This window comes from Oncorhynchus kisutch, unplaced genomic scaffold (genome assembly GCF_002021735.2).
Source record: "Oncorhynchus kisutch isolate 150728-3 unplaced genomic scaffold, Okis_V2 Okis06b-Okis10b_hom, whole genome shotgun sequence".
NCBI lineage: Eukaryota > Metazoa > Chordata > Actinopteri > Salmoniformes > Salmonidae > Oncorhynchus > Oncorhynchus kisutch.
The window spans coordinates 21118353-21132967 of NW_022261983.1; the positions used below are offsets into that span (position 1 = coordinate 21118353).

At 44.1% G+C, this 14615-nt stretch overlaps 1 protein-coding gene across 1 annotated transcript in view; it reads right to left on the reverse strand.

Moving 5' to 3' along the window:
* LOC109886807 (unconventional myosin-XV-like) overlaps positions 1 to 14615 on the reverse strand; it is a 202711-nt gene that overhangs the window by 164258 nt on the left and 23838 nt on the right. Inside the window, exons 6-7 of the mRNA XM_031813775.1 lie at positions 12625 to 12715; positions 7407 to 7510 (exon numbers count right to left, since the gene is read on the reverse strand). Of these exons, the coding sequence (XP_031669635.1) occupies positions 7407 to 7510; positions 12625 to 12715 (195 nt within the window). The remainder of the gene's footprint in view (positions 1 to 7406; positions 7511 to 12624; positions 12716 to 14615) is intronic.

Here is a 14615-nt window from a genome sequence, read left to right on the forward strand (position 1 = left end):
AACCCCCCCCCTAGAGTTAACACCCCCCCCCCTAGAGTTAACACACACCCCTAGAGTTAACACACACACCCCTACAGTTAACACACACACCCCCCCTAGAGTTAACACCCCCCCTAGAGTTAACACACACCCCCCCCAGTTTAACCACACAACCCCTACAGTTAACACACACACCCCTACAGTTAACACACACAACCCCTAGAGTTAACACACACACACCTAGAGTTACACACACACCCTAGAGTTAACAAACCACCCCCATAGATTAACACAACCCCCCCCTAGAGTTAACAAACACCCCCCCTAGAGTAACACCCACACCCCCCCTAGAGTTAACAAACACTCCCCCTAGAGTTACCACACACACCCCCCCTACAGTTAACACACCCCCCCTCGAGTTAACAAAACACCCCCCTAGAGTTAACACACACACCCCTACAGTTAACACACACACCCCCCCTAGAGTTACAAAACACCCCCCCTAGATTAACACACACCCCCATAGAGTTAACACACACACCCCTACAGTTAACACACACACCCCCCCTAGAGTTAACACACACCCCTACAGTTAACACACACACACACCCCTACAGTAACACCACACAACAACCCTACAGTTAACACACACACCCCTACAGTTAACACACACACCCCTAGAGTAACAAACACCCCCCTAGAGTTACACCCCCCCCTAGAGTACCAACACACCCCCCCTAGAGTTTACCACACACCCCCCTACAGTTAACACACCCCCCCCCTACAGTTAACACACACACTCCTAGAGTTAGCACACACCCCTAGAGTTAACACACACACCCCTACAGTTTAACCACCCCCCCCTACAGTTAACACACACACCCCTACAGTTAACACACACACCACCCCTACAGTTAACACACACACCCCTACAGTTAACACACACCCCCCTACAGTTAACACACACCCCTAGAGTTAACACACACACCCCTACAGTTAACACACACACCCCTACAGTTAACACACACCCCTAGAGTTAACACACACACCCCTAGAGTTAACACACACACACACCCCTAGAGTTAACAACACACACCACCCCTAGAGTTAACACACACCCCCCCTACAGTTAACACACACACACCCCCTAGAGTTAACAACACACACCCCTAGAGTTAACAAACACACACCCCTAGAGTTAACACCCCCCCCCCCCCCCCTAGAGTTAGCACACAACACACCCCCTAGAGTTAATACACACACCCCTAGAGTTAACACCCCCCCTACAGTTAACACACACACCCCTAGAGTTAACACACACACACACACCCCTAGAGTTAACAAACACACACCACTAGAGTTAACAAACACACACCACTAGAGTTAACAACACACACCCCTAGAGTTAACACACACACCCCTAGAGTTAACAAACACACCCCTAGAGTTAACACACACCCCTAGAGTTAACACACACCCCTAGAGTTAACACACCCCCCCATAGAGTTACACACACACACCCCTAGAGTTAACACACACACCCCTAGAGTTAACACACACACACACCCCTAGAGTTTAACAACACACACCCCTAGAGTTAACACACACCCCCCGCTACAGTTAACACACACACACACCCCTAGAGTTAACAAAACACACACCCCTAGAGTTAACAAACACACACCCCTAGAGTTAACACCCCCCCCCTAGAGTTAGCACACACACACACCCCTAGAGTTAATAACACCACCCTAGATGTTAACACCCCCCCCCTACAGTTAACACACACACCCCTAGGTTAACACACACACACACACCCCTAGAGTTAACAAACACACACCACTAGAGTTAACAAACACACACCACTAGAGTTAACAAACACACACCCCTAGAGTTACACACACACCCCCTAGAGTTAACAAAACACACCCCTTAGAGTTAACACACACCCCTAGAGTTAACACACACCCCCTAGAGTTAACAAAACACCCCCCCCCTAGAGTTAACAACCCCCCCCCCCCTAGAGTTAACACACACCCCCTAGAGTTAACACACACACCCTACAGTTAACACCACACACCCCCCCTAGAGTTAACACCCCCCCTAGAGTTAACACACCCCCCTACAGTTAACACACACACCCCTACAGTTAACACACACACCCCTACAGTTAACACACACACCCCTAGAGTTAACACACACACACCTAGAGTTAACACACACCCCTAGAGTTAACAAACACCCCCCCTAGAGTTAACACACACCCCCCCCTAGAGTTAACAAAACACCCCCCTAGAGTTAAACACACACACCCCCTAGAGTTAACAAACACTCCCCCTAGAGTTAACACACACACCCCCCCTACAGTTAACACACACCCCCCCTAGAGTTAACAAACACCCCCCCTAGAGTTAACACACACACCCCTACAGTTAACACACACACCCCCCCTAGAGTTAACAAACACCCCCCCCTAGAGTTAACACACACCCCCATAGAGTTAACACACACACCCCTACAGTTAACACACACACCCCCCCTAGAGTTAACACACACACCCCTACAGTTAACACACACACACACCCCTACAGTTAACACACACACACACACCCCTACAGTTAACACACACACCCCTACAGTTAACACACACACCCCTAGAGTTAACAAACACCCCCCCTAGAGTTAACACCCCCCCCTAGAGTTAACAAACACCCCCCCTAGAGTTAACACACACCCCCCCTACAGTTAACACACCCCCCCCCTACAGTTAACACACACACTCCTAGAGTTAGCACACACCCCTAGAGTTAACACACACACCCCTACAGTTAACACCCCCCCCTACAGTTAACACACACACCCCTACAGTTAACACACACACCCCTACAGTTAACACACACACCCCTACAGTTAACACACACCCCCCTACAGTTAACACACCACCCCTAGAGTTAACACACACACCCCTACAGTTAACACACACACCCCTACAGTTAACACACACCCCTAGAGTTAACACACACACCCCTAGAGTTAACACACACACACACCCCTAGAGTTAACAAACACACACCCCTAGAGTTAACACACACCCCCCGCTACAGTTAACACACACACACACCCTAGAGTTAACAAACACACACCCCTAGAGTTAACAAACACACACCCCTAGAGTTAACCACCCCCCCCCCCCCTAGAGTTAGCACACACACCACACCCCCTAGAGTTAATACACACACCCCTAGAGTTAACACCCCCCCCTACAGTTTAACACACACACCCCTAGAGTTAACACACACACACACACCCCTAGAGTTAACAAACACACACCACTAGAGTTAACAAACACACACCACTAGAGTTAACAAACACACACCCCTAGAGTTAACACACACACCCCTAGAGTTAACAAACACACCCTAGAGTTAACACACACCCCTAGAGTTAACACACACCCCTAGAGTTAACAAACACCCCCCCCCCTAGAGTTAACAACACCCCCCCCCTACAGTTAACACACACACCCCTAGAGTTAACACACACCCTAGAGTTAACACACACACCCCTACAGTTAACACACACCCCCCCCCTAGAGTTAACACCCCCCCTAGAGTTAACACACCCCCCTACAGTTAACACACACACCCCTTACAGTTAACACACACACCCCTACAGTTAACACACACACCCCTAGAGTTAACACACACACACCTAGAGTTAACACACACCCCTAGAGTTAACAAACACCCCCCCTAGAGTTAACACACACACCCCCCTAGAGTTAACAAACACTCCCCTTAGAGTTAACACACACCCCCCCTACAGTTAACACACCCCCCCCTGGAGTTAACAAACACCCCCCCTACAGTTAACACACACCCCCCCCTACAGTTAACACACACACCCCTAGAGTTAGCACACACCCTAGAGTTAACACACCACACCCCCTACAGTTAACACACACCCCTACAGTTAACACACACACCCCTACAGTTAACACACACACCCTACAGTTAACACACACACCCCTACAGTTAACACACACCCCTAGAGTTAACACACACCCCCCTACAGTTAACACACACACCCCTACAGTTAACACACACCCCTAGAGTTAACACACACACCCCTAGAGTTAACACACACACACACACCCCTAGAGTTAACAAACACACACCCCTAGAGTTAACACACACCCCCCGCTACAGTTAACACACACACACACCCTAGAGTTAACAAACACACACCCCTAGAGTTAACAAACACACACCCCTAGAGTTAACACCCCCCCCCCCTAGAGTTAGCACACACACACACCCCTAGAGTTAATACACACACCCCTAGAGTTAACACACACACCCCTAGAGTTAACAAACACACCCCTAGAGTTAACACACACCCCTAGAGTTAACACACACCCCTAGAGTTAACAACACCCCCCCCTAGAGTTAACTCACCCCCCCCTACAGTTAACACACACCCCTAGAGTTAACACACACACCCCTACAGTTAACACACACACCCCCCCTAGAGTTAACACCCCCCCCTAGAGTTAACACACCCCCTACAGTTAACACACACACCCCTACAGTTAACACACACACCCCTACAGTTAACACACACACCCCTAGAGTTAACACACACACACCTAGAGTTAACACACACCCCTAGAGTTAACAAACACCCCCCCTAGAGTTAACACACACACCCCCCTAGAGTTAACAAACACCCCCCCTAGAGTTAACACACACACCCCCCTAGAGTTAACAAACACTCCCCCTAGAGTTAACACACACCCCCCCCTACAGTTAACACACACCCCCTACAGTTAACACACACCCCCCCTAGAGTTAACAAACACCCCCCCTAGAGTTAACAAACACCCCCCCTAGATTAACACACACACCCCTACAGTTAACACACATACACCCCCTAGAGTTAACAAACACCCCCCCTAGAGTTAACACACACCCCCATAGAGTTAACACACACACCCCTACAGTTAACACACACACCCCCCTTAGAGTTAACACACACACCCCTACAGTTAACACACACACACCCCTACAGTTAACACACACACACCCCTACAGTTAACACACACACACACCCCTACAGTTAACACACACACACACCCCTACAGTTAACACACACACCCCTAGAGTTAACAAACACCCCCCCTAGAGTTAACACCTCCCCCCTAGAGTTAACAAACACCCCCCCTAGAGTTAACACACACCCCCCTACAGTTAACACACCCCCCCCCTACAGTTAACACACACACCCCTAGAGTTAACACACACCCCTAGAGTTAACACACACACCCCTACAGTTAACACACACCCCTACAGTTAACACACACACCCCTACAGTTAATACACACACCCCTACAGTTAACACACACACCCCTACAGTTAACACACACCCCTAGAGTTAACACACACACCCCTACAGTTAACACACACACCCCTACAGTTAACACACACCCTAGAGTTAACACACACACCCCTACAGTTAACACACACACCCCTAGAGTTAACACACACACCCCTAGAGTTAACACACACCCCTACAGTTAACACACACACCCCCTACAGTTAACACACACACCCCTACAGTTAACACACACCCCTAGAGTTAACACACCCCCCCCCCTAGAGTAAACAAACACCCCCCCTAGAGTTAACACACACACCCCTAGAGTTAACACACACACACCCCTAGAGTTAACACACACACACACACACACCCCTACAGTTAACCCCCCCCTAGAGTTAACACACACACCCCCTAGAGTTAACACACACACACACCCCTAGAGTTAACACACACACACACACACCTAGAGTTAACACACACACCCCTAGAGTTAACACACACCCCCCCCCCCTAGAGTTAACACACACACCCCTAGAGTTAACACACACACACCCCTAGAGTTAACACACACACACCCCTAGAGTTAACACACACACACCCCCCCTAGAGTTAACACACACACCTAGAGTTAACCACACACACACCCCTAGAGTTAACACACACACACCCCTAGAGTTAACACACACATCCCTAGAGTTAACACACACACCCCTAGAGTTAACACACACACCCCTAGAGTTAACACACACACACCCCCCCTAGAGTTAACACACACCCCCCTAGAGTTAACACACACACACACCCCTAGAGTTAACACACACACACCCCTAGAGTTAACACACACATCCCTAGAGTTAACACACACACCCCTAGAGTTAACACACACCCCTAGAGTTAACACACACACATATAGATATAGGTTATAGACCAGAGGATAGAGGATATAGCCCAGAGGATAGAGGTTATAGACCAGAGGATAGAGGTTATAGACCAGAGGATAGAGGTTATAGACCAGAGGATAGAGGTTATAGACCAGAGGATAGAGGATATAGACCAGAGGATAGAGGTTATAGACCAGAGGATAGAGGTTATAGACCAGAGGATAGAGGTTATAGACCAGAGGATAGAGGTTATAGATAGAGGTTATAGACCAGAGGATAGAGGTTATAGACCAGAGGATAGAGACCAGAGGATAGAGGTTATAGACCAGAGGATAGAGGTTATAGACCAGAGGATAGAGGTTATAGACCAGAGGATAGAAGTTATAGACCAGAGGATAGAGGATATAGACCAGAGGATAGAGGATATAGACCAGAGGAAATAGGTTATAGACCAGAGGATAGAGGTTATAGACCAGAGGATAGAGGTTATAGACCAGAGGATAGAGGTTATAGACCAGAGGATAGAGGTTATAGACCAGAGGATAGAGGTTATAGACCAGAGGATAGAGGATATAGACCAGAGGATAGAGGTTATAGACCAGAGGATAGAGGTTATAGACCAGAGGATAGAGGTTATAGACCAGAGGATCGAGGTTATAGACCAGAGGATAGAGGTTATAGACCAGAGGATAGAGGTTATAGACCAGAGGATAGAGGTTATAGACCAGAAGATAGAGGTTATAGACCAGAGGATAGAGGTTATAGACCAGAGGATAGAGGTTATAGACCAGAGGATAGCGGTTATAGACCAGAGGATAGAGGTTATAGACCAGAGGATAGCCGTTATAGACCAGAGGATAGCCGTTATAGACCAGAGGATAGAGTTATTGATCATACTCACTGTTCCAGATAGATGTTTTTATACCAGATCATACTCACTGTTCCAGATAGATCTATATATACCAGATCATATTCACTGTTCCAGATAGATCAATATAAACCAGATCATACTCACTCCTCCAGATAGATCAATGTATGCCAGATAGTACTCACTCCTCCAGATAGATCAATATATACCAGATCATACTCACTCCTCCAGATAGATCAATATATACCAGATCATACTCACTCCTCCAGATAGATCAATATATACCAGATCATACTCACTCCTCCAGATAGATCTCCACGTATTTCCCGAAGCGACTGGAGTTGTCGTTGCGAACTGTTTTGGCATTTCCAAAGGATTCTAGAAGAGGAGCTGCCTCAAGAATCTGGCAACGTATTCAGAGATAAAACATCAGAATGAAAATACCATCATGTAGAACAAGTCCAGTGGAGCTAGCTACTCTACAGAACACAGCAGGTAGAACATGCAGACAGCTAGCTACTCTACAGAACACAGCAGGTAGAACATGTAGACAGCTAGCTACTCTACAGAACACAGCAGGTAGAACATGTAGACAGCTAGCTACTCTACAGAACACAGCAGGTAGAACATGTAGACAGCTAGCTACTCTACAGAACACAGCAGGTAGAACATGTAGACAGCTAGCTACTCTACAGAACACAGCAGGTAGAACATGTAGACAGCTAGCTACTCTACAGAACACAGCAGGTAGAACATGTAGACAGCTAGCTACTCTACAGAACACAGCAGGTAGAACATGTAGACAGCTAGCTACTCTACAGAACACAGCAGGTAGAACATGTAGACAGCTAGCTACTCTACAGAACACAGCAGGTAGAACATGTAGACAGCTAGCTACTCTACAGAACACAGCAGGTAGAACATGTAGACAGCTAGCTACTCTACAGAACACAGCAGGTAGAACATGCAGACAGCTAGCTACTCTACAGAACACAGCAGGTAGAACATGTAGACAGCTAGCTACTCTACAGAACACAGCAGGTAGAACATGTAGACAGCTAGCTACTCTACAGAACACAGCAGGTAGAACATGTAGACAGCTAGCTACTCTACAGAACACAGCAGGTAGAACATGTAGACAGCTAGCTACTCTACAGAACACAGCAGGTAGAACATGTAGACAGCTAGCTACTCTACAGAACACAGCAGGTAGAACATGTAGACAGCTAGCTACTCTACAGAACACAGCAGGTAGAACATGTAGACAGCTAGCTACTCTACAGAACACAGCAGGTAGAACATGTAGACAGTGGAGCTAGCTACTCTACAGAACACAGCAGGTAGAACATGTAGACAGCTAGCTACTCTACAGAACACAGCAGGTAGACATGTAAACAGTGGAGCTAGCTACTCTAGAGAACACAGCAGGTAGAACATGTAGACAGTGGAGCTAGCTACTCTACAGAACACAGCAGGTAGAACATGTAGACAGCTAGCTACTCTACAGAACACAGCAGGGAGAACATGTAGACAGCTAGCTACTCTACAGAACACAGCAGGTAGAACATGTAGACAGCTAGCTACTCTACAGAACACAGCAGGTAGAACATGTAGACAGCTAGCTACTCTACAGAACACAGCAGGTAGAACATGTAGACAGCTAGCTACTCTACAGAACACAGCAGGTAGAACATGTAGACAGCTAGCTACTCTACAGAATACAGCAGGTAGAACATGTAGACAGCTAGCTACTCTACAGAACACAGCAGGTAGAACATGTAGACAGCTAGCTACTCTACAGAACACAGCAGGTAGAACATGTAGACAGCTAGCTACTCTACAGAACACAGCAGGTAGAACATGTAGACAGCTAGCTACTCTACAGAACACAGCAGGTAGAACATGTAGACAGCTAGCTACTCTACAGAACACAGCAGGTAGAACATGTAGACAGTGGAGCTAGCTACTCTACAGAACACAGCAGGTAGAACATGTAGACAGTGGAGCTAGCTACTCTACAGAACACAGCAGGTAGAACATGTCGACAGTGGAGCTAGCTACTCTACAGAACACAGCAGGTAGAACATGTAGACAGTGGAGCTAGCTACTCTACAGAACACAGCAGGTAGAACATGCAGACAGCTAGCTACTCTACAGAACACAGCAGGTAGAACATGTAGACAGCTAGCTACTCTACAGAACACAGCAGGTAGAACATGTAGACAGCTAGCTACTCTACAGAACACAGCAGGTAGAACATGTCGACAGTGGAGCTAGCTACTCTACAGAACACAGCAGGTAGAACATGTCGACAGTGGAGCTAGCTACTCTACAGAACACAGCAGGTAGAACATGTAGACAGCTAGCTACTCTACAGAACACAGCAGGTAGAACATGTAGACAGTGGAGCTAGCTACTCTACAGAACACAGCAGGTAGAACATGTAGACAGTGGAGCTAGCTACTCTACAGAACACAGCAGGTAGAACATGTCGACAGTGGAGCTAGCTACTCTACAGAACACAGCAGGTAGAACATGTAGACAGCTAGCTACTCTACAGAACACAGCAGGTAGAACATGTAGACAGCTAGCTACTCTACAGAACACAGCAGGTAGAACATGTAGACAGCTAGCTACTCTACAGAACACAGCAGGTAGAACATGCAGACAGCTAGCTACTCTACAGAACACAGCAGGTAGAACATGTAGACAGCTAGCTACTCTACAGAACACAGCAGGTAGAACATGTAGACAGCTAGCTACTCTACAGAACACAGCAGGTAGAACATGTAGACAGTGGAGCTAGCTACTCTACAGAACACAGCAGGTAGAACATGTAGACAGCTAGCTACTCTACAGAACACAGCAGGTAGAACATGTAGACAGCTAGCTACTCTACAGAACACAGCAGGTAGAACATGTAGACAGCTAGCTACTCTACAGAACACAGCAGGTAGAACATGTAGACAGCTAGCTACTCTACAGAACACAGCAGGTAGAACATGTAGACAGCTAGCTACTCTACAGAACACAGCAGGTAGAACATGTAGACAGCTAGCTACTCTACAGAACACAGCAGGTAGAACATGTAGACAGCTAGCTACTCTACAGAACACAGCAGGTAGAACATGTAGACAGCTAGCTACTCTACAGAACACAGCAGGTAGAACATGTAGACAGCTAGCTACTCTACAGAACACAGCAGGTAGAACATGTAGACAGCTAGCTACTCTACAGAACACAGCAGGTAGAACATGTAGACAGCTAGCTACTCTACAGAACACAGCAGGTAGAACATGTAGACAGCTAGCTACTCTACAGAACACAGCAGGTAGAACATGTAGACAGTGGAGCTAGCTACTCTATGGTAATAGAATGGAATGATTTTATGGTAATAGAATACAATATGATAGTATGGTAATAGAATGGAATGATAGTATGGTAATAGAATGGAATGATAGTATGGTAATAGAATGGAATGATAGTATGGTAATAGAATGGAATGATAGTATGGTAATAGAATGGAATGATAGTATGGTAATAGAATGGAATGATAGTATGGTAATAGAATGGAATGATAGTATGGTAATAGAATGGAATGATAGTATGGTAATAGAATACAATATGATAGTATGGTAATAGAATGGAATGATAGTATGGTATTAGAATGGAATGATAGTATGGTAATAGAATGGAATGATAGTATGGTAATAGAATACAATATGATAGTATGGTAATAGAATGGAATGATATTACGGTAATAGAATGGAATGATAGTATGGTAATAGAATACAATATGATAGTATGGTAATAGAATGGAATGATAGTATGGTAATAGAATGGAATGATAGTATGGTAATAGAATGGAATGATAATATGGTAATAGAATGGAATGATAGTATGGTAATAGAATGGAATGATAGTATGGTAATAGAATGGAATGATAGTATGGTAATAGAATGGAATGATAGTATGGTAATAGAATACAATATGATAGTATGGTAATAGAATGGAATGATATTACGGTAATAGAAAGGAATGATAGTATAGTAATATAATGGAATGATAGTATGGTAATAGAATGGAATGATAGTATGGTAATAGAATGGAATGATAGTATGGTAATAGAATGGAACGATAGTATGGTAATAGAATACAATATGATAGTATGGTAATAGAATACAATATGATAGTATGGTAATAGAATGGAATGATAGTATGGTAATATAATGGAACGATAGTATGGTAATAGAATACAATATGATAGTATGGTAATAGAATGGAATATGATAGTATGGTAATAGAATGGAATGATAGTATGGTAATAGAATGGAATATGATAGTATGGTAATATAATGGAATGATAGTATGGTAATAGAATGGAATGATAGTATGGTAATAGAATACAATATGATAGTATGGTAATAGAATGGAATGATAGTATGGTAATAGAATGGAATATGATAGTATGGTAATATAATGGAATGATAGTATGGTAATAGAATGGAATGATAGTATGGTAATAGAATGGAATGATAGTATGGTAATAGAATGGAATATGATAGTATGGTAATATAATGGAATGATAGTATGGTAATAGAATGGAATGATAGTATGGTAATAGAATGATAGTATGGTAATAGAATGGAATGATAGTATGGTAATAGAAAGGAATGATAGTATGGTAATAGAATGGAATGATAGTATAGTAATATAATGGAATGATAGTATGGTAATAGAATGGAATGATAGTATGGTAATAGAATGGAATGATAGTATGGTAATAGAATGGAATGATAGTATGGTAATATAATGGAACGATAGTATGGTAATAGAATACAATATGATAGTATGGTAATAGAATGGAATATTATAGTATGGTAATATAATGGAATGATAGTATGGTAATAGAATGGAATGATAGTATGGTAATATAATGGAACGATAGTATGGTAATAGAATACAATATGATAGTATGGTAATAGAATGGAATATGATAGTATGGTAATATAATGGAATTTGATAGTATGGTAATAGAATGGAATGATAGTATGGTAATAGAATGAAATATGATAGTATGGTAATAGAATACAATATGATAGTATGGTAATAGAATGGAATATGATAGTATGGTAATAGAATACAATATGATAGTATGGTAATAGAATGGAATATGATAGTATGGTAATAGAATACAATATGATAGTATGGTAATAGAATGGAATATGATAGTATGGTAATAGAATACAATATGATAGTATGGTAATAGAATGGAATATGATAGTATGGTAATAGAATGGAATGATAGTATGGTAATAGAATGGAATGATAGTATGGTAATAGAATGGAATGATAGTATGGTAATTGGGACACAAACCAAGCTTTACTGAACACTGACAGACAGAGAGGCATGCAGAAACCAGCTACCTTAATCTGAGCAGCACAGAGACACAGGGAGTCAGACACAGGAAGACAAGGTTAGGATACAGAAGTGTGTGTGAGTGTGTGTGTGTTTACCTGTTGTGTAACGTTGTGTTTGTGGTGTATTGCTGCTAGGTAACGCAGCAGCAGTTTAGTGGCCTCAGTCTTCCCTGATCCACTCTCCCCACTGAAACACACACAGAACTGAATGTCTATATAAACACTAAAACACCGCCAACACACAGGTCACTACTGGATCTGAACTTAGTGCTAAGTACAAGCAAAACAAGACGCATGCTTTTTTTCAGTAAAGAAGTTGGTCAAGGTTGGTTTCTTTTACAGAAACAAAGCATGTCTGACTTTTGTTAATAGGAAGGAATTATCCAGGACACTTTTATGTCTATTTTAGATTCTGGGGATATTATCTATATGCACGCAGCACTATACTTAAACCCCTAGATGCTGTTTTCCACTGTGCCCTTAGGTTTATTACCGGTGATGGTTCTAGAACTCACCATTGGGCCCTTAGGTTTATTACCGGTGATGGTTCTAGAACTCACCATTGGGCCCTTAGGTTTATTACCGGTGATGGTTCTAGAACTCACCATTGTTCCCTTAGGTTTATTACCGGTGATGGTTCTAGAACTCACCATTGGGCCCTTAGGTTTATTACCGGTGATGGTTCTAGAACTCACCATTGTTCCCTTAGGTTTATTACTGGTGATGGTTCTAGAACTCACCATTGTTCCCTTAGGTTTATTACTGGTGATGGTTCTAGAACTCACCATTGTTCCCTTAGGTTTATTACCGGTGATGGTTCTAGAACTCACCATTGGGCCCTTAGGTTTATTGCCGGTGATGGTTCTAGAACTCACCATTGGGCCCTTAGGTTTATTACCGGTGATGGTTCTAGAACTCACCATTGTTCCCTTAGGTTTATTACCGGTGATGGTTCTAGAACTCACCATTGGGCCCTTAGGTTTATTACCGGTGATGGTTCTAGAACTCACTATTGGGCCCTGAAGTTTATTACCGGTGATGGTTCTAGAACTCACCATTGTTCCCTTAGGTTTATTACCGCTGATTGTTCTAGAACTCACCATTGTTCCCTTAGGTTTATTACCGCTGATTGTTCTAGAACTCATCATTGTTCCCTTAGGTTTATTACCGGTGATGGTTCTAGAACTCACCATTGGGCCCTGAGGTTTATTGCAGGTGATGGTTCTAGAACTCACCATTGGGCCCTTAGGTTTATTACCGGTGATGGTTCTAGAACTCACCATTGGGCCCTTAGGTTTATTGCCGGTGATGGTTCTACAACTCACCATTGGGCCCTTAGGTTTATTACCGGTGATGGTTCTAGAACTCACCATTGTTCCCTTAGGTTTATTACCGGTGATGGTTCTAGAACTCACCATTGGGCCCTGAGGTTTATTGCAGGTGATGGTTCTAGAACTCACCATTGGGCCCTTAGGTTTATTACCGGTGATGGTTCTAGAACTCACCATTGTTCCCTTAGGTTTATTACTGGTGATGGTTCTAGAACTCACCATTGTTCCCTTAGGTTTATTACCGGTGATGGTTCTAGAACTCACCATTGTTCCCTTAGGTTTATTACCGGTGATGGTTCTAGAACTCACCATTGGGCCCTTAGGTTTATTACCGGTGATGGTTCTAGAACTCACCATTGGGCCCTTAGGTTTATTGCCGGCGATGGTTCTAGAACTCACCATTGGGCCCTTAGGTTTATTGCCGGTGATGGTTCTAGAACTCACCATTGGGCCCTTAGGTTTATTGCCGGTGATGGTTCTACAACTCACCATTGGGCCCTTAGGTTTATTACCGGTGATGGTTCTAGAACTCACCATTGGGCCCTTAGGTTTATTGCAGGTGATGGTTCTAGAACTCACCATTGGGCCCTGAGGTTTATTACCGGTGATGGTTCTAGAACTCACCATTGTTCCCTTAGGTTTATTACTGGTGATGGTTCTAGAACTCACCATTGTTCCCTTAGATTTATTACCGGTGATGGCTCTAGAACTCACCATTGTTCCTTTAGGTTTATTACTGGTGATGGTTCTAGAACT